We start from the raw sequence: 21,194 nt of genomic DNA on the forward strand, positions 1-21,194 counted from the left end.
GCTTACAACTAATTATGACATGTTGTGTGAAGAAATATCACTTTTAGTTGCAAGTATAATATGCTCAAATTTAAAAGAAAGTGATAAATTTAGAAGTTTTGTGGCAGTAATACAAGAAATAAAACTTTCATTCGTGCGAAACAAATCTTATCTCATATATATATATTTTTTGAAAGGATCTCATATATTGCTTTTCCTGAAAGGAATTTGAATTTGAGTCTCATTGCTCCTCTCCTAGCCTACCCTAAACCAAAATCAATAAAAAAACCTTCTAATTGGTAAATTGGAAAATTTGAATAGAAATAAGCTTATTATAAAAAAACCCGAAAATAAGCTTTGGCAAAATTTTAATTTTCAATATAAGCACCTCCTTTTCCGAGACATGAGATCATGTATATTCGCTATTACTAACAGCGAACAAAGAAACTAGTCAAAATTCATGTTCGTTGTTACTAAAAGCAAACCAAGTTTGTTCTCTCTTAGTAATAATGAACATACCTATCCTAAGGCTTAAACAAGGGACGCTTATTTGGAATTTAAATTTCCAAAGCTTATTTTGGGGTTTATTTTTATAATAAGCTTATTTTTTTTTTAATAAATTCTAAATGTACTTGAATAAATTTGGTGTGACAAAAAAATACAAACAGAATTTTTTTTCTTTGGTTGATTTGCAAAACTTGTAAAAATAACTTTCACTATTTTCTATAGAAGACTAATCATTCAATCAATAAATTTACAAACGATAACCAAATATTTATTTTTAAAATCTATCAAGTGATGGGATCCCATTAGACCCACAACTAAAACCAACATTTTGCACCACCCCCTCACAAACAATTAATGGTTGTTTTCAAGACAACCACAAAAGTGGTTGTTTTAAGAATGAAGTTGTAGATGGAGACAATGATATACACAAACAGGGAGAACCTGCAAAAGAAGCAAAACAGACGCAGCTCGTTAATTAAGGCGGACATTCATCACCTTCAGGCTTTAGAAGAGCCATTCTCTGAGACCGTGAAATGCCTTGCCGATCATTCAAAATTGTAATGTAATTGCGGAGTCGAAACCGGTCTGAGTTAGTGAGATTGAAAGGAGGATTCAATATTAAACAGGGTGCTTCCACAAGAAGAAATACCAGCAAGCGCACAGCCTTAGAATACGATGAGGTTGCACTTTCCATATCTCCCATCAGCTCATCGACCTGCAAAACATTCTGACATGTCAGATTGCAAAATTTGAGAGACAATTTAGAAAGGAAGGGAAGGGGAGGGGATGGACGAGCCGAAGAAGTGAGGGAAAGATTAGTGTGTAGTGTGTACCATGTATCTAGTCTTTTTTTTTTTCGTTTTTTGTATTAGGCTAAGGAAAGGGGAGGGCTAGGGGAGGGGGCAACGAGGATCGAACTCACTCACCTTTTGGGGAAAGTGCCACGCGGTACAAAACTGAAACAAGACCTGATTCTCATCTTGTCTATTTTAAATGAAGCTAACGATTTAGTTTCGGAATTTAGTGTAGTAATATGACTCATTGAATTGCATACAATATATATATATATATATATATATATATATAATATATATATATATATATATATATATATATATTGTATGCAATTCAATGAGTCATATTACTACACTAAATTCCGAAACTAAATCGTTAGCTTCATTTAAAATAGACAAGATGAGAATCAGGTCTTGTTTCAGTTTTGTACCGCGTGGCACTTTCCCCAAAAGGTGAGTGAGTTCGATCCTCGTTGCCCCCTCCCCTAGCCCTCCCCTTTCCTTAGCCTAATATATATACATGAAGTTCCACATAATGTTTGCTAGCAAAAACAAACAAAAACATGATCTTTATGATTACAAAGGTAAAGTTGCACAAGCCTAACCTCTAATCCCACCAAGCCACTTAGTGGCATTAAGGCAATGTAATGAAGCCCTATAGAGCAAAATGTAAAGAAAAAAATTAAACTAAGACTATGTTGTTCAACATACTCCTCAATCCTGCTCAATTTGATACATTTAGAACTTTTTAATTTAAAATGTAGAAAAATAGGTAGGATAGAAGAGTATGTTGATAGCTTTTAACTTTTAACTTGTTTAAAATATTTAACAAATCTCACTTGGATCAAGTAAACTTTTGATATAATAATTGGACTAGAAAGAAAAATAAGACAATCAAAATTGATACAAAGTACGCTATATAAAGCTGAAAAGCAAAACACAAGATCTTGTACCGCTTTATGTTTTTAGTTAAAAGTTCGTTACGTCTGTTGCACAATAACACCTCAAATTCTAGTATTGACAATGCACAAGAAGTTCAACTTAACCAAGGTTTGATGGATTTAGTTGACAACAGCGGAAAAGGTAAGTTGGGAGGATCTCATTCAACTTAGTTTGCTAACTTAACTGCAGAATGAGGATGCAAGGGTAACCACATGCTTAATTGAGGCAACAAGCCATCAACTAACTATCCCAGCAAGCAGCTTAACTAGTATTATCCTCCGTTTTTGTTACTTGCAACACTTCTCGAAACACACATGTCAATGCACATTTTTATAGTTTATTTCTTTAGTTATACGTAAGTAAAAATAAAAAAAAGTTAATTAATTAATCTCTTCTGTTTTTCCCTAATTTTTCCACTAATATTTCTGTGTTTAGGTCAGGCAACTACGCGTGAGAATTTTTTTTTTGGGTGGGGAGGATAGAGAACTTACTGCGCCATGTCTTCCAAGAGCAAGAGCAGATTGATAGATTGTTTCCATGGCATCAGGTAATTCAGCACTTCCTACAATAAAAAGTTCCAAATCAAGTTTATAACAAGAAATATCTATGTTGAAAACTAGAGCAAGGGAAACAACGTCAACCTACTTGAACTTGACTAGTCCTAATCAAGCATTAGAAGTCGTTTTGACATATATGCCCATAGTGCAAAAATAAGGCCACATCACCATATTATATCGTAAAGGTTTTTGAGTTTACCACGACCAAAATATAGGTCGCATTGACTGTGAAAGTATCGTCATTGACCGTGATAATCGTTTTGCGATCAATACTGTGACCTTGACCAAAACCGTATTTTTGCACTCTGTATATACCCATTCACACCAAGTTTCAGGCTTCATACATCTTTGTTAACTTATCTGTAAATGACTGACAATCAGAATTGAAATTAGGCCGTCTTTAAGGATTTAAAGGGCCTCATTGCATTTGAGTTTCACTTCTAACATGCACCATAATAAATCACACCGTCTGTTTTGCGGAATTATTTTCCAAAAGTCAGATTTTAAGATTGCTCAAGGATGGATGGCGCCTTTTGAAAGAGAAGGACTAGGTCTTGATTCTCAAAAGCTCCCAAAAGCGTTGAACTAGAACCAAATAAACACAAGTATTCCTAGCTGAATCAAATAGAACTATTTATAAGAATGGTCTAACTTCTTCACTTTGTAACCGTAATGAGTAACAGAAAAAGACAAAATTAAAAGATACTTCTTGAATATGTCTCCTTGAATAGACACTAACCACAATGCCTAAGCCTTAATCCCAAAAGAATGGCATCTGTAACATGAACCTTGTTTTTCAAGAGGCGTGCCTACTCTAAATAAGCTAGATAATGCAAACACTTGACAATTAAGTTAACTGCTCTATGATTTCTCTCTGACAGATCCCTGTGCGTTCTTTATTAAGCCATACAAATTACAAGCTAATGATGGGATATCCACAGTACCTTCCTAAGTTGGATTCGTAAAACCTCTACTAGACTGCTATATCTACATCCAAGCCTAGAGGCATTCTATAATCAAACAGATCAAATTTTGATGATAGACATATTTATTCAATCAACATGCAGTAGATTTTATAATACCCTTCATTGCCCAGGATATGGTGATATATGCATAAAAAAAAGGCATAAAAAAAACAAAAGAAGGAATCAGATGTCAGATTACAAATAAGGCAACTTTAACGTCAACAGAACAAAGATGTAGATCAAGCAACAGATATTCTATTTCAAAGCATAAGTTTCAACATCAGTCACGATTATTTCCCTGACAACCTCAATTATATGGCGCTAACTTCCCTGAAAACAAAAGGGTGGGAGTAGGTCACTTCAAAATTCAAATAGCCCGTATATATTTATTAGATGTTCTAACAACAAAAATAGTGCATATGCCAAAGAACCTAAAAAGGATGCATTAGTCCATACAAAATAGAACTGTGCGACAACTAATATGTACGCAGTTATTCATATTAAAGTGTCAGCAGTTACCTGACTTCACAAACTTTGATAATCCTTCAGCGTGCTCAACTTCATTAAAGAACTCTCTCTTGATGACCATAGAGACATCAACAAGTACTTGAGAGCAGACAGCATCAAGAGATTCATGAAAGTCTGGACTATTTTTGATCCTGCCAACACTACCCACAGACTTTGCAATGTCTGGAGAGGGACTTCCATCTCTGGAAGAGACAGCTTGCGTATGGCATATATGGAGTGCTTGCTTCCAAACTGCTAGAACTACAAGCTGAATGGAAAATGCTTCAAGAACTCTATCAGCCTCAATCTAGACAACCACAGAAAATATGCACATAATTACAGCAAGTGAAGTAATTTCCAGAGATTCAATAACTTCGATGAAGACTTAAAAACACTACCATCTCATTAACCAATTCCTTGACACTAGCTGCACACTCCTGCAGTGACTTAAGCCTTGTTAAAGAGTCACTAGATGGTTGCTCCAAGCCATCAATAGTGTCCATGGACCCTGGTGACATTCCAGGAGGGGCAGAGGACTGGTTATCAACTGTTTCAATGGAGCATGGGTATCCAATTGATGGACCAAGAATTGGCATTGGGGAACTAGATCTTGAGCTAATACTAGGAGATATAGGAAGTGGGAGCTCAGACTTGGTTGAAGAGAGGCTTGGTTTTGATTTACTTGGAGAGGAGTATTTAACATCCAAAGGGGGTCCAGACACAAGGACATAATCTTGATCATTAAACTCCAATGAATCCAAGGCTGCAAAATCATAGAGAATTTTACTTAGAGAGACTAAATAACGCCTAAATACGTCGTCAGATTAGAGGAAGACTTTTGAACATTGTGAGAACCCATAGTACCTCTTGGATGATAGCTCACCGGTCTTTTCTCCATGCAAGCGGAAGGCTGTTCACGGTGTAAATTAGATGTACTATCATCTATCCTAAAACCTCTACTTAGCAACCTTTGCGTTCTATTGCATTGTCTAGAAGAATGATCAACATGTCTCATAGTGCTAGAAACTGCTTCTTTTCTGGAATCAAAATATAAGTTATGACTAGATTTCATGGAGGGTCTCCTCCTATTAAAAGAAGGACTCCCGTCATAACCACTGGAATCATCATCCAAAAGAAAAGGCAAACAATCATCTGAAGAATGATCCTCCTTGTTCTTCAAGAGATTGCACTCAGATAAAGAATAACTGGTGGCTCTGTTGGATAATGTGCAATGCCTACATTGAACAACGATGGTAAAATTTAATGACAGGCAAAACAGACACATTTCAGAATTAGAGGAAGAAATGCAAGCCTTTTTTTTGTTTTTAAATTTACCCCGATATTTCATTCAGTTCCTTCTGAAAAAGAAAGGGATGGTTGAAGAACTCATCAAATGTCAGTCGCTCAACTGCTCACAAAAGGACAAAGAAGAAATCAGATAAAAGCAAAAATTAGATATTTTCAGTTCTACTTAGGTGCATCTGTATAGTGATGTGTTCATGGGTAGCTATCTAAGAGCTTTACTATATAGTAGTAAATAATTATCAACCTCAAAAAGATATGGATATTATATCAGGTTTTACTTGTAAAAAATGCATATTCATATACATTCTTTCTTAAAATGCAAGAACATTTACAGTATTCCAAATGAAGCTCTTTTTTGGGAGAGATGACTGGACTATAGTAGAGTAATTTTGAAATGCGAGAACAATTACTTGGGAACGATGACTGGAGTAATTTAAAAATGCAAGAACAGTCAGGTTTTTACTTATTTTTCTTATTTTCAATGACCATTTTTCATTAATAAAGTAATATTAAAAATTTTTCAAAACATTTTTAAATTCATTTTTGAATTTTTTTTTGATAAGGAAAATTTGATTAATGAATGAAGAGCAACATACATGGATAGAGATGAGGCATCCCACAAAAGAATAAGAATATTATATTAAGATTTTCCATTCATTCCTACAAAGATCATCTAGAGAAAAATCTAAGAGCAAGTCATTGGATCTAGCAAAAAATGTGGCTAGGAACTTAGCTCTCACTCTCAAAGACTCAAACATCTAATGGAAGAGCTCTAACCCTAATAACTCTACTATTTCTTTCCATCCAAATGGATCAAAGAATAGCATAGAAACAAATATTCCAAAGAATTTTTAGGTTACCCTTGGCACCAAAACGAAAGAATCTTGTTTAAAGGAAATCTCCAATTTTCAAATACTATCAAAACTCTCCACTAGGCACTAACGCTAAATAATCTCATCCACATGTCCTGGAAAACTTGCGCTGGAGAAAGAGATGATCATTATCTTCCATGGTATTATAACAGATTATGCACCATTGAGGATTTAGAGATGATTATGGGTGTCTTTGTCTAAGTTTCTCCAAATTGTTGAGCTTGCTCACAGCCACGAGCCAATAAAACCCCCTAATCTTAAAGGAAACCTTAGCTTTCCAAATCTTATTGGCTTGAGGAGAGTTAAGCAGATTATAAATAGGTTGAGATAACATTTTTGAATTTTAAAACCAAAAAAAAAAAACTAAAAAATGAAATAACCCCCCCTCCCTCCCTGAACCCCACGGCCCCACCCCGTCCTCACACTCTGCACTACCGCCACTACCACCCCATACTTTGCCAACATCAAGCTCATAGCCATAACCAACATCTCACCACTCCCAATAATGCAATCTATTTATATGGTTTTTAACTTCCGCTTTCATGGACCTCTTCAATGTACCACCCTACTCGTCATCAGAAACCTCTTCCCAACAAGGCTTGAAACAATGGTGGTAAATTTGGTAGGGAAGCAACATCAATCACAGGATTTGATATGGGATTTTATTTGCAAGTGGGTGATAATCATCGTTAGAGTCTTCTTGGACAAGTTCTATAGAGTTGATGGTGAGTTTTTTTGTGAGGAGAAGTGGTTTAGAAGTTGAGAGGTTTTCTTCTATTCCTTCTCTGCCAGAATTTTCTTGTTCATCATCATGGGATGGCGGAAGGAATGCGCTCTTGTTCCTGCAATTTTTTCCGTCTTCATGAATTGCAGTGGAGAATGAACTGCAGTGGTGGGATGTTGGCAGTGGAAATAGGATTGATGGTGGCAAGGTGTGGATGGTGGGTGGCATTGAGGGTGTAGGAAAGGGGTGATGTCTGTGGTGGGGGTGGAGGGCTAGGAGTTTTATTTTAGTTTTTTGTTTTTTGGGTTATGAAATTTAGAATCTAATTTTAATACATTTTTAAATTTAAATTGACTTTTTAAACGAAAAAAGGTCCCTAGAAATAAAGAAAATAAGTTCAATGTACCAAGCCAATTTTGAAGACCTTTAGTACCTTTTTGTTTTTGGGTTATGAATCTTTAGAATTTAATTTTAATACATCTTTGAATTTAAATTGATTTTTAAACGAAAAAAGGTCATAGAAATAGAGAAAATAAGTTCAAAACTATCATGCCAATTTTGATAACCTTTCGCTGAAATTTTAAAAAACACAGGCTATGGAATACTCCTATTTTCTAAATTCTCAATGGAAGGATGGATGTTGCTATGGTTTCCTGATAGCAAAGGGCAAGTCTGATTATAATAGTTGACACAATTGTGGTGTTTCCTTACTCAGGAGTATGATTCATATCCTATATCTTGTGGTGTTTCCTTACACAGTTGCGTCCATGAAAGAAAGGCCAAGCAATCTTACGTATATAAGCATCAAAAGTTTACACATTTGAAACCATAGCTTGAACAGCACTTCTTTATTTCCAGCATTTAATATACTTTTATCTCAGGATAAAGCATTTTGGATAATCATCCCATTGAAATTAAGATATTATTTGCTTTGATTTGGTTTTACCAGGATTACGTCGTAACAACTTCTGACATAGATCTACAAACTGTGAACTCAGATCTTCCATATCTGAAGGAAAACGCAATTCTGTGGCTTTGATTATGTTCTGGAGCAACTGGACAAAAAAAGCTCTTATTAATGATGGAAGGGCACCATAAAATCTTGGTATACAATGATATTATAAAACCAATAAAACCATAACAATTACTTAATAAACAAGTACCACCTCAATTTGGTTGCTTCCAGAGAAAGGAGTCTTTCCGGTCACAAGTTGATATAAAATTGCACCCACACTCCAAAGGTCTGCCTGTGCAATCAACTCAGAATAAAAAACTGGTAGATGTCGAGCATTTGATGGTTTCCAGATAGATAAGCAAGGGGAAAGTATAAAAATTAAGAAGAAATCACCTTCGCATCATATTTCTGAAGTTGCATAATTTCAGGAGCCATGTAAAGAGGAGAGCCACACAAGGTCTCTGCAAGCCCTCTAGGTTGGAGAGACCTGAGACAAGAAAGAAAATCAGACCCATTTTTTCTGTTCTCAATTTCCATATATATATATATATATATATATATATATATATATATATATTACTATGCATGACTTATTAAATCATATGCACTTCTTATTTATGTAAAGTTGCACATAACGTTTGCTACCAAAGGTCAATAGGAAACAAACTCTTTGTTTGTTTTATCATTAAAAAGGGTAAGATTGTGTAGACCCTCCCAAACCCCACCCACATTGGAGTAATGGAATGTTGTTGATAGTGATCATTCACAACAAACTGCTTTAACAGCTATCCTTGCATACTGCACCACTGCTTGATGCTCAAAATCAGGTTAGGTTCATTGATGAATGAAGTTAGGTATATTAAACTGATTGCAATCAAAATCTATTGTCTTTTCTTGCAGCATGACTCATATAGTTACAAAATCAAACTTCCTCAACAAGGTGAGCTTAAGCTTGGTTAACAAGAAACTAGCCACATCTCTTTGAATTGGAAAAGGCTTAGCTCGAAGTTTTAGAATATCCGAAACATTAATCTTAAATGCTGAGATTTCTTTAATGAACAGGTGCATTCATTGATGAACAAGCATCTAACAAGTTCATCTACCCTTGTCCGTTCGAAAAGGATGTTATAAGTGAATCAAATCAAATACAGTAATTCCTATTTTTATAGCAGAAATGGCCACATAAAATTGCATTAATTACAATTTTTTTCCTTGTTAGTTAGTCTTACAGACAAATGTCTTATCAATTTGAAGATGGCTGGAAAATAAGAAATAGCAATAGCTAGTTTTGAATATAAACAAGAATTTTGTACAAACCGACTCAAGCAATAGAAGATGTACTATGATCCAAGCATTGGGAAACCCGGGAGAAATGTAAATCAGATGGTGATTAGAGCATCAAGGAGGACCTAGGCAAGTGTTTTTTTGTAGATGAGACACAAATTCATTAATCTATTCATATTTACTTTGGGGGGCTTTATGGTGTAAATACAATAAAATACCAAAATAATTGACTATAACAAAGCATAAAAATGGTCTGAATGACAATGACAAAGCATAAAACAAAAAGGGGAAAAGAAAAAGAGAGGGTGAAGGAGGGACCAGTCCACATGAAAGTGAATGATGATGAAAAAGCCTAAAATTAAAAGAAAAACAATAAACAAACTCAAAAGGGGAAAACATTTAAGTATAAGGGGGCGTTTGGTTGGGGGTATTAATCAAAGGGAAAGGGAATGGAAATACCCCATTCCCTTTGTTATTGTTTGGTTCTCGGTTTCAATCATTCCCTTTCCCCCATTTTTGCTTTGGGTTTACCCTAAACTAGTATACCCTGATTCCCCCCCCCCCCCCCCCCCGTCACTTTCCCATTCCATTCCCCCTTCATTCATCACCCTCTCCTCTCAAACCCTACCTACGCTGCTGCTGCGCCTCCTCCCTCAAGTTCTCGTCTCTTCCTCACGCGTCCTTCCTCAATCTGATGCGCCTGCTGCCATTGTTCGTAGCATTCTTCTTCTCAATCTCGATTTTGCTGCCGCCATTGTCAAATGTAAGTTATTCTTGCTGATTTGAATCTATTTTCTCTTCACTCTTTTTCCTACTTTATGCTGCTTTTTTGATGGATTGGAATTCATATTCGTGTTCTTGATGAATCTCTGTTCTACCGCCATTGATGAAAGCCTGCGTTTTCAATTCTTGTTGTAATTTCGGTTCTGTTGCGTTCTTGTTCTACCGCCATTGTTCTTGTTGTTTTTATGAGTTATACTAGCATTTGAAGTGTTGAATTGTTCCTAATCTCTGAGTCAAATGTAATTTTTGTTCGAGTTAATGAACTTGCATCGAAGATTTCTGTTCCTAATCTCTGTTCCTAGTCTCTGGATTTCTGGGATGAATTGGATTTCTGGGTTGTGCTACATAGTTTTGTTGTTCTACATAGTTAAGTTGGATTAATTGTAATTGAGTTCAAGTTGTTCTACATAGTTTTGTTGCTTGATTGTATTTTAATGGGTAAATATCGCCTTTTCGCCTTTTCTGGGTTGTTCTACATAGTTCTTATTGATGTTCTTATTGATGTTCATTTGTACAAAAAATAGCTAGCATTGGTACTTCTTTGAAAAGGAAGAGAAATTGGGACTGTATTCGGTTCATAAAAACTATGATTAATTGTGTTGTGTTGCTACATTTGATGTTGTACTCGATGAGAAAAACTATATACGATTCCCATTATCTTAAGCTTGATAAAAAAACTAGGAGAAAAATGAGATTGCACAACTTGAATAGAATGATTAGAGAAAGTGACACTTTGTTAGGAACTATCTTCGTATAAATCGATACACATTTGGTGTACTTTTAGAGATGGTTAGAGATATTGGTGGATTAAATGAAACAAGAAACACATGTTTGGAAGAGATGGTTGCGGGTTTCTTATACACATTAGCTCACCATAAGAAAAATAGAATAATGGGTGCACATTTTTATAGAAGTGGTGAAATTATTAGTAGACAATTTCATGCTTGTTTGTTAGCAATCTTAAAGTTACATGCTATTCTTCTTAAGAAACCAACCCCAATACAAGAGGATTGCAACGATGAAAGATGGAAATATTTCAAGGTAAATAAAAACCAACACTTTAATTTGAGATAAAATAGAGAGACTATTACATAATTTAAAGTGATATTGTTTGTTTTGTAGAACTCATTAGGTGCCCTTGATGGTACAATGATTCTAGTGAATGTTCCTTGTGATGATCGATCCAAATATCGGACTAGAAAAGGTACCCTTGCTATGAATGTATTAGGAGTATGTTCACCAGAGATGGAATTTATATATGTCTTACCTGGTTGGTAGGGGTCGGCACACGATGGTCGGATTCTTCGAGATGCTATTTCTAGGCCTAATGGGTTAAAAGTTCCAAAAGGTAATTTGATTGACGTAATAGATTTTATTTGAGATTAACTTAGTAAGAGAGTAATAATTTTTTTTTTAATTTGTCAAGGTTGTTATTATCTATGTGATGGAGGATATACTAATGGAGAAGGATTCCTTGCACCATATAGAGGGCATCTTTATCATCTTAGAGAATGGAATAATGGCCCCCGACAACCTCAAACCGCCGAAGAATATTTCAACTTAAGGCATGCAAAAGCTAGAAATGTGATTGAGAGATGCTTTGGGTTACTCAAGGGAAGATGGGGGATTCTTAGAAGTCCTTGGTTTGGTTTACAAACACATTGTCGAATTGTACTTGCTTGTGCCTTATTACATAATTTGGTAAAGTGATACATGCTTGCAGAATTTGATGATGAGGACTTGTTTGAGGAAAATGATAGTGATGATAATGATGGTGATGATAATGAGGAAGATGATGTGGAGTACATAACCTCCATTGCTGTAACCGATCCATGGACGAATTTTCGAAATACAATGGCCCAATATATGTTCAATGATTGGAGGGCTACACACCGCAAACTTACTTTGTGATGTTATTCCTTTTTATTTTAAAAAAATTGTTTCTTGTATTTGAACTTGAGACTTGTATGTTTATTTCATGCTTGATTTTTTTTACTTGTATTGTACTTGAGGACAATTTCCTTTGTTTACTTGTATTGAATATTTCTTGGTTAATTTCATTTTTATATACATGCACTTTTGTTTTTACTATGATCAATATGGTTCAAATGCTATAGAGGATGGATGAAAGTAGTGCAAGTGGAGGTGGAAGGGGAAAAAACAAACGATTTTGGACTGCTCAAGAAGATAAAGTTCTTGTGGAAGCATTGTCAGAGCTAGTTGTGGATCCTCATTGGAGGTGTGATAATGGATTCAGAAGCGGCTACATGGTTCGCTTAGAGGAGATCATAGGTAAGCCTCTTCCTGGTTGTGGTTTGAAGGCTCTGCCACACATTGATTCTCGACTTAAGACACTTGTAGCCAAGTTTAGGGCTATTTCTCAAATGTTAAATACAAGTGGATTCGTTTGGGATGATGAAAAAAAATGGTTTCTGTGGACCGGGCTGTTTATGACGAGTTTTGCAAGGTATGACAACCTTTGTAAGGTCATTTTAATTATGTTTGAGATTGTTTGATGATGTTCTACATTTGATCATTTTGAGCATTTTTTTTTTAGAATCATCCGAATTGCAAAAACTTGTTTGGAGTTTCATTTCCGCACTTTCATGAACTCATGAATGTTTATGGCAAGGATTATGCTACTGGAAAACCAGCTGAAGATTATGTTGAAGCAATCAAGAATTTGCAAAATGTTGCCCCTTCACAGGTGACACTTGATTCAAGTGATGATGAGGGAATTGCTGCTAGTGGTAATGCCACTCAAACTGTTACTTCTCCTCCTGCAAAAAGATGAAGACTGAAAAAACTTCTAAAAGAAGTAAGAGAGGAAATGGTGGTGAAGGTAGTTCTAATGAATTGGCTAGCTTACAAGCATTCATGAAAGACATGAATGTTCATCTTTCCACTATGGCAAATGTGATGGCCCGCACTGATGATCATGAGCAAAAAATAGTTGAAAAGACTGAACAAGTGCTAGAGGAACTACTCTCTTTCAATTTAGAAGGTGTAACTCCTAACCAAGTTTTTGAAGTGGCTAACATTCTAACCGCACAACCAAACAAGCTCCTGATATTTTCAAAGTGTCCCGACGCTTTGAAAAGTGCTTATGTTAAGAGTCTTCTTGGAGGAAATAGTAATGCTTAGATCTTATGTTGTGGTTGCATGAATGATTTTGAAAGGACTAGAACACTTTTGGTATGTATTTTGATCTACAAACAAGTGATTATTTATAATCAATCGAGCTAGAAAGATATTATTTAGAGTTATATTTTTTTTAAAAATAAGTTTTTCAAGTTTATCATATAACAACTAGTTATTTTTGGAAAAATTGAAAAGAATTTAAAAACTCATAATTTGATTCCTTAACTTGAACCAAACAGTCACAAAGGGAATCAATGAGCAGTTCATTCCTTTTCCTGAACACAACCAAACGACTACGCTAAATTAGGGAAATCCATTCCTTTCTCCTTCATTCCCTTTCCTCATTCCATTCCGATTCCCTTGTGCGAACCAAACGCCCCTTAAGTATATATAAAAACAGGAAAGAAGATCGAAGGAAAAGAGAGATAAGAAAAAAAATCGCAAAGGATTTCGAACATACAAAAACAGGATATCAACTCTAAGGATATCAAATGGCCAACTTTGAAATTGAGTGAAAGCTACAACTAGAGTCTTTGTTCTCACCAATCACCAACTATCACCAATAATCAAATTTCCCCAACTTCATGAATAAGGGTTTTGTTAAATTAGGAATTTTAATTCCCCAATGAGCACTAAGTATTTCTTTTTTTGGCCCAAACTCTAAAGCTTAAATATCATAGGGGATAATTTAATAAGTATGGCTCCTACCTAATCTTTATGAACCAAGCCTGCCTAATCGAAGAACAGCACTCATGCCCACAAATTTTTCTCCATGGCCAAGGCATTTGTAGAAGTACGCAAACTAACAAAAAGAAAACACAATACAAGCAGGAATAGGATTTCTTGTTTGAAACAGTCATAAAGTAGGATATTGTCCACTACAACAGGAACTGAATATGTTACCCTCGTTTTCCTACGCACCAACCCTTGAACCCTTGACCTGAGAATAAGAAAACTCCTTCAATCTACCAAAGCCTAGGAGAGTTGGTAATATTCCACCTTCTTAAAATGATTCTACTACTAAGCACCCCATCTTTGGTGTACGAGTTTCTTGTAACAAGTCAAGGAGATTCACAATTCATATCCTTTCTAGAGTTATGATTCCACCTTAAGGAATATATGTTCATGTGTTTTTATGTTGGTTATACTAAATTTCACACGTGCATAAGTCAAAAGTAAAAATGATGTGGTCTTATGGGTGCTGCAACTTATATTGTGGGAGCAAGAAGCTTTCTCCCATTATAACGTAGCGATGATGTGGTGATGCAACTGACATGTTGCACTATAACTCCAAAAATCCTTATTGTGTCTTCACGTCCAACACTTAAGCACAATGAACTACACAGGTTCATCCTTATTTTTGTATGAGATACTGATGTTAATAAACCTGTGAGAGTTAAATGCTTTGGCAGGGGGATTGCCACATTCTCATGCTGTAGCTTAACCCAAGAATTCAAAGTATAATAAATTTTATTTTGAAGAAATGCTTAAAATCTTGAGCTATTAGAAAAAGACGAAGGGCGCAGCATGTATAGTTCAAACCTCAAAACATCACTTGACAATCAAAATCTCATCTGGATATGTGACTAGGGGAAAGACAAGCTTGAGGAGGAAATCTACCTAAAGACCTTGATGTGTTTCTTTTTTTAATCAAACTTGAGGACAAAGTGAAAGTTTAGACAGTTGATAACATTATGTATTATAAAAATAACTTCATAAATGATATGAGTTTCTTGGAGGAGGAATATGGTCGTAATCAATAAGGAAGCAAAAGTGGGAACTAGAAGAATATTTGAAACTAAATGTCTAGAAACATGTATATCCCAAATTGATCAAATGATAGTTAATTAGGTCAAAAACACTTCAAAGACGCATAGGCAAACTCAAGATCGGCCGTCTGCAAAGATAAGAATATGCTTCTTTATATATACATTGTGCACAATATAGGGAAATTGCAATGGTCAAGATTGCAAGCATTGAACGATTAGAAAAATAGAACATATTCTAAGGAAACACTGACCATAATTGGAGTAAAACAAGAACAGAACACGTGACTCATATAAATATCAATTTACCTTGCGAACCCAAAATCTGCAATCTTCAAAACTGAATTATTTTCATTTGTGGATAGAAGCAGGTTCTGTAAAATAAGCAGTACGCATAAAAATGTTGCACAGTGTATTACTAATTAACTCATAAAAATTTTCACAACGTCAACAACACAAGTGCTAAAGACACCCAATCAGACGTTCAAGTACAACAATCTTATCATCATTGATTATATGAGAAGCATTTCTAGGTATGTGTCAAGAGTTACAGGTACAAAACAGAATTAGAAAAGCGAAATGAAAGTTAGAAAAGAAAAGCATTAGAGAAAACGCTTTAGAGTACAAAAGAAAATAGGCTTAATGGTTATACATTTAAAAAGAGAGAAAAAAGAAAAGAGCCGCCAGGGAGAAATAAAAAAAAATACAATCATATGATATGTTGATGCTCGATACTTTCTCTTTTTCTCTCCTTCAATCTTCCATACCCAAACACAGACATCATGTCATATAGGTTGGGCAATAAAGCACGCCCTCGATCCCCCAACGCTCAAAAAGGGAATACCTCCTCCGGTTTGAAACCAAGGAAAATAACAAATAAATTAGACACAAGTTCACTGAATCCTACACCAAATTCCAAACAATCTATTTGAAAGGTATACATTAATCTGACGAATACCAACATTAAATATATTAGGCGAGCACAGCCCTCATAGCTGAATGAACAATAATTATATGCAGACTAGACATATAACATTATACTACTCAATAGGATCTCAGATTTCCAAACAAAAACATTAAAAGTAGAGATATATATGAAGAACTTGGCACATATTTTATGCAAATAAGTAGATACACAATAGAAATTGCCTAATCGATTTCTTAGATCAAATGAATCAGTATAAGAACAGAAATAGTCTTCTGATTCATAGGCTCACTGCTCACACAACTTCCAACGTTGAGGATCTTGAACAAAGTTGAAGTTCGAGAGTGAAGAGGTTGTGACTGAAAGGATAGTTAGATGTTTGGTAAGTTCCTCTACCTAACTAGTATTAAACAAATAGGATAGACAAAAGATTTTACCAATTACAAGGTACCAAGTGAAGTAGTTTGGTATACTATGAAAAAGAAGAGAATACCACATAAGCATATTACCAAAGTTCAAATGTATACGAGGAAGTAGTAGTACAAAACAAAAGTTAGAACATCTTAAACAGAAATGGAGGATTTACCAAATACTATAGAGGATTATGCTTAGAGTCCCTGCCTACTTGCAAATATCTTAGATGAGATAACATACTCGACAAGGGAATAGACTTACTATACATCTTTTGTTGATTCTATTGTTTTATTGGGTTATAAAGAGGGAGTTAGCACTTAAGTTAAAATGGAGGCTTGAGTTGGAATCAATTGTATTTGGACTAAGTCAAAGTAACACATAGTTTTATGGAATGACATTTTGGCACGAATGAACCAAGCTGAAGCGTGGGATCACGAGATAAAGAACTTCAATCGAGTGAGTGTTTAAAGCATCTTGGTGAAGAAAAAAATGAATAACTACAAAGTGTAAGCAGAGATTTATGAGACCACGGTGTCCTTTTAAGGTTGAAGAAAAAAGATTCAAAATAGACATCAAACGAGCAACATTATATGTGTTCAAGAGACATGCTACAATGAATGATCATACTTAAAAAGTAAAATTAAAAATGAGGACATAAGGAAGAGACTGAGTTGTTGCAAATAATGAGGATAAGATGAATGGAAATTGTCTCCGTTGCTTCGGCATGTGTGTGGAAAGTCGAAGTAGCTTGTATGAATAGTGTAAGTTTAAATTCCTATGAGGGAGGCCATAATGACTTGGATAGAATGAGTAAGGAAAATAGTACAAATAAGCTTTCAAACCATCACTTTTCACGCAAGTGCATGGAAAGTCTAAAGTAGCTTTGTGTAAATGGTATAAGTTTAGAATTTTACGGAGATTTCAAAAGAAGAAGAGGGAGGCCATAATGGCTTGGATAGAATGGGTAAAGAAAATAGTGCAAATAAGCTTCCACACCATCACTTTTCACGCAAGTTGCAAAGCTAATCAAATTAGCCAAATCAAGATATTTCGGTTCGTGACATGCAATTGAAAATAAGAACGAGATTTTAGTTGGTTTGCCCAAATTTGAGCCTTTTAAAAAAGACTAAAATAGCTTCATCAATTTTCTCTTGGCATCGCCTCAACTTAGAAATTTAAGCAATGTAGCACCGGGTGAGCAAATTGGGTCATACACAGTTAGATAGGCGACTCCTAATCTGAGTAGGATTAAAAGTAGTTTGAGAGGCTAGGGAATTTTTTACTTTGGTGACTTACGCGTGAAGGATAAGAGGTGAGGTTTGGTGATGAGGGGTGAAATAGGAAGTGGTTTGTGGTGTTAGGTTTTCAAATATGGTTTAGGTTTTCGTTGCGATTTCGGTTCTTGTAAAGATTCTAAGATTAAATCATTAAGGAATTTTGTAGTTAAGATCGAATGGGTGAAAACTTTAAAGGGGTTTGGGCTTGCAAAAATTGGGCTAGCATCCAAGATTTGGAAATAAATCCAAGGGTTTGATTCTATTCATGACCGTCAATGGATATGGATGATCAAGGTAAATGATGTAGGTGGTTTTGTTGACAAACTTGCAAATGATTGTTGATGATGAAGTGATGGATGTGTTCTAAGACAATGGCGGATAAACTTAGAGATATCAACTCAAATTTCGATACAGAAACACCACGAAATTAGAATCAATGTCTTCAAAAACACAATCAACTTCGCAAGGGAAGATAGGCATAGACGACTTTTCACTTTCCAATGCTAAAAAGAGTTACAAACATTGAACACATATTTTTCAGGATTTTTGAATCATCACTACTTTTTCATTACCATAAAAGAATAGCTATTGTAAATCGGATGATTATTTTTCAATTAAAAAATGCAAAAACTAAAAAATATTAACTAATTCCTGTGACTTAGTTGAAAAGTGACTTTCTAGTTAGGATAACTAATTAGACATGTGCTTGACCCTCAAGTAAAGGGCTTTCACGTATAGTTAAGTCTTGCATGTCCATCTTAGATTTCATTATCAACTTTGATCTTTTATAGCTCATCAATCTCTTAAGATATGTTCTTGTTGATGTTGACCATTTGCATAAAATTTCAATCTTCACAAAACTCTATCTTACTCTAGATTAGAATAAGTTCAAGCTATGGTTTCTCATCTCGAATTTGAAACAACATTTCAAACCTATCTTTACTCATATCGGCTAACAAAATCTTAGTCATCACAATTAACGCCACTTTCATATGTCTCCCGTGTTTGACTCGTATCTTTGGACTTGATCTCAATTCTCTTAATATTGGTGATATTGATCGTCTTTCTGGGCCTCTTTCTTTATGCTCCTTTCTTTTGCACTATCAAGTACACTTTTCTAAAATAGACAGTTACAACTCAATACTAGACTTACCCTAAATATTCATGATGTCTTTATGGTAGTGAAAACGCCTACCAGCAAAATTCAACTATCCTTCTGAATTAAAACACACAAGAACAAAGTCTGAAAATTCTAGAAATCGATCCCACTGGATTAGAATAAAACTTATGTTAAAACAAAATAACATCACGAACATTGTTCTCACCGGTCATCATAGTGATAGAATTTCAATCTCCGTAACATCAGTTGAACAAAGTCAGATATGATGTAGCCGAGTCTACATCATTCAGTAACGGTTTCTCCATTTATATCTCTCGTGTAGGAAATGGAGGCCACGAAAAGGGGGGAAGATGACAAGACTTAGAGGAGAAAAAATCTAGTTTTTTAAAACTGAGATTTGAGGCTAATTCTACCAAATTGTTATTCAACCATCAAGAGAAAATAATTATCTATATGAAATAAACTCATATATAAGAACCTAGTTCACATAAAATCATATAAACATTCCCAAGTTTTGAGGAAAATAGGATAGAGTACAAAGACAGAACATTCTTTTGAAGTATGATTATGCATCAACAATACCTAATAGCAAAAATCTAACATTGCAAGCCTATCAAGTGCTTAAATAAGTGAAAAGACAGCCAAATCAAATTAGATAAACCACACATTCCAAGAAAGTAAGAATTTATAAGTAGTGGCACAGACTAACATCCAACGTTGTCATTATTAAGGTCCAAAAACTTTGCATTCAATCTTTCACAAATCTTAATATTGTTGCTGTTATAAAAACAATGATATTATTCTTTGAATTGCATTTTAAATTTATAACAATACACAATCAAAAACTCATACAAAAATCAGTCATTTCAATTCTCTCATTGCAGCAAATTTAAAACTACTCACAAACCTTAATGCACTCAATTATGCATCATAAAAACACACCTGCGGCTTCAAGTCCCGATGTATGATATTATTATCTCGAAGAACCTTCAAACCAGCCGCTGTAAGTCCATGAAATACATTCAAAATAAAATAAATAAAACTAATTTAAGTTTGCGAACAAAAATTGGAGAATACAGGGCATACCAAGCTGTTGCATGAAGTGCTTTGCAGTAGCTTCTGGAACTCTTCGATGGCGTTGTATATACTTGAAAAGGTCCCCTCCACTACAAAATTCTAATACAAGATGTATCTTTCCCGGAGCCTAAACAATTTTTTAAAAATATGTATCAAATTAAAAAAACTTCAATTAAATAACGCAAAAAAAGGGAAAAAAATTGAATAATTTGGCTATGATTATACCTCAATGATATCATGTAATCGAATGATGTTAGGATGATTGATCTGCTTGAGGATAAAAATTTCAGATAAAAGAGAGTCTTGCAATTTCTTATTCAATCGGCTCATGGAAATCTCCTTAATCGCAACTTGAGTGCCATGAACTCTGTGACGAGCATGCCAAACAACAGAGAAGGATCCTGATCCAATTTGCTTGCCTACCAGATATTCACCAATAAATCTACCTCCTCCTAGTCCTCTCTCTCCTGATTTCCCTGACGGTTGCGTCATTGATTCTGCTAACCCTAGAATCCACAATTTCACTTTCACAGTCTTGGAGTCTATGGAGAAGAAGCTAATTTGATGAAGAAGGTGGTAGGTAAACTTCGTATTCTCAAGGATGATGGTAGTTTAATTTTGATATAAGAACTTAGCTAGAGAACAATGCATGATTTGTTACTTCTGTTGCGATGCCTGGAGCTGGGCCATTTGCAAGGATGTGTATATCGGAGTCTCACCGTCAGGCGCGCCTCCGGCTTGAATAATCCAATTAATTAATATTATTTGCATAAATTTCTTATTTTGATTTTATTTCGTTAAGATATGATCTTTTACAATAGTAGCTTAAATAATACAGATTTGGATTGTTAAAAATATTTACATGTACGAAAGATCTTGCATCGCTAAAATAGTGGGATATAGACTTCTATATAATACTTAATAGGTAAATGTCTTAATTTTCTATGGTTTTGAAAAAGGGTGAAATGCATCAAGTGTGTATATAAGTTAACACTCATTAACCGTGGGTCTGTGGGCCCGAGCCCACGGATGCCCTATAAGTGTGTCCACACGAGTAGGCCTATAAGGTGATTGTGTGAAAAATTGTCTCCCAACATGGTATCAGAGCTGATGGTGGTTGTTAGATATGATATGGTTCACATGTGAGAAGTAGTGTTGAAATATTTCACATGTGAAAAAGATGACGCATCGCTAAAATAGTGGGTTGTAGACTTGTATATAATGCTTAATGGGTAAATCATCTAAAACCATGTGGTTTTGGAAAAGAATGAACCTCATAAAGTGTGTATACAAGTCAATG

General features: G+C 35.0%; 1 protein-coding gene across 2 annotated transcripts; it reads right to left on the reverse strand.

Annotated features, from left to right (window-relative positions):
- Positions 1-88: 88 nt before the first annotated feature.
- LOC130800001 (serine/threonine-protein kinase ATG1c) lies at positions 89-20,671 on the reverse strand. Of its 2 annotated transcripts, XM_057663326.1 has the most exons (14): positions 20,120-20,644; positions 19,904-20,021; positions 19,760-19,818; positions 15,391-15,455; positions 8,501-8,594; positions 8,319-8,399; positions 8,099-8,207; positions 5,587-5,659; positions 5,116-5,486; positions 4,650-5,014; positions 4,264-4,558; positions 2,714-2,784; positions 1,886-1,935; positions 1,072-1,201 (listed from the first exon to the last, which is right to left on the reverse strand). In XM_057663326.1, exons 1-13 carry the CDS (start codon positions 20,384-20,386, stop codon positions 1,915-1,917), a joined length of 1,989 nt encoding a protein of 662 aa, XP_057519309.1. In that variant the 5' UTR covers positions 20,387-20,644; the 3' UTR covers positions 1,072-1,201; positions 1,886-1,914. The 2 variants fall into 2 exon arrangements, with proteins under 2 accessions (XP_057519308.1, XP_057519309.1); XM_057663325.1 differs by lacking the exon at positions 1,886-1,935 and having other exon boundaries at positions 89-1,201; positions 20,120-20,671.
- Positions 20,672-21,194: the final 523 nt, after the last annotated feature.

Source organism: Amaranthus tricolor, chromosome 14 (assembly GCF_026212465.1).
Source record: "Amaranthus tricolor cultivar Red isolate AtriRed21 chromosome 14, ASM2621246v1, whole genome shotgun sequence".
Taxonomy (NCBI): Eukaryota; Viridiplantae; Streptophyta; class Magnoliopsida; order Caryophyllales; family Amaranthaceae; genus Amaranthus; species Amaranthus tricolor.

Bases quoted from the DNA above. Each gene is read 5' to 3' on its own strand.
- LOC130800001 (XM_057663325.1), bottom strand. From the start codon at position 20,386: ATGACGCAACCGTCAGGGAAATCAGGAGAGAGAGGACTAGGAGGAGGT. The intron at 5,660-8,098 runs GTAAAACCAAAT...TTTTGTGAGCAG, and splicing joins GTTGTTACGACGTAATCCTG to TTGAGCGACTGACATTTGAT. The intron at 5,015-5,115 runs GTACTATGGGTT...ATGATTTTGCAG, and splicing joins GGTGAGCTATCATCCAAGAG to CCTTGGATTCATTGGAGTTT.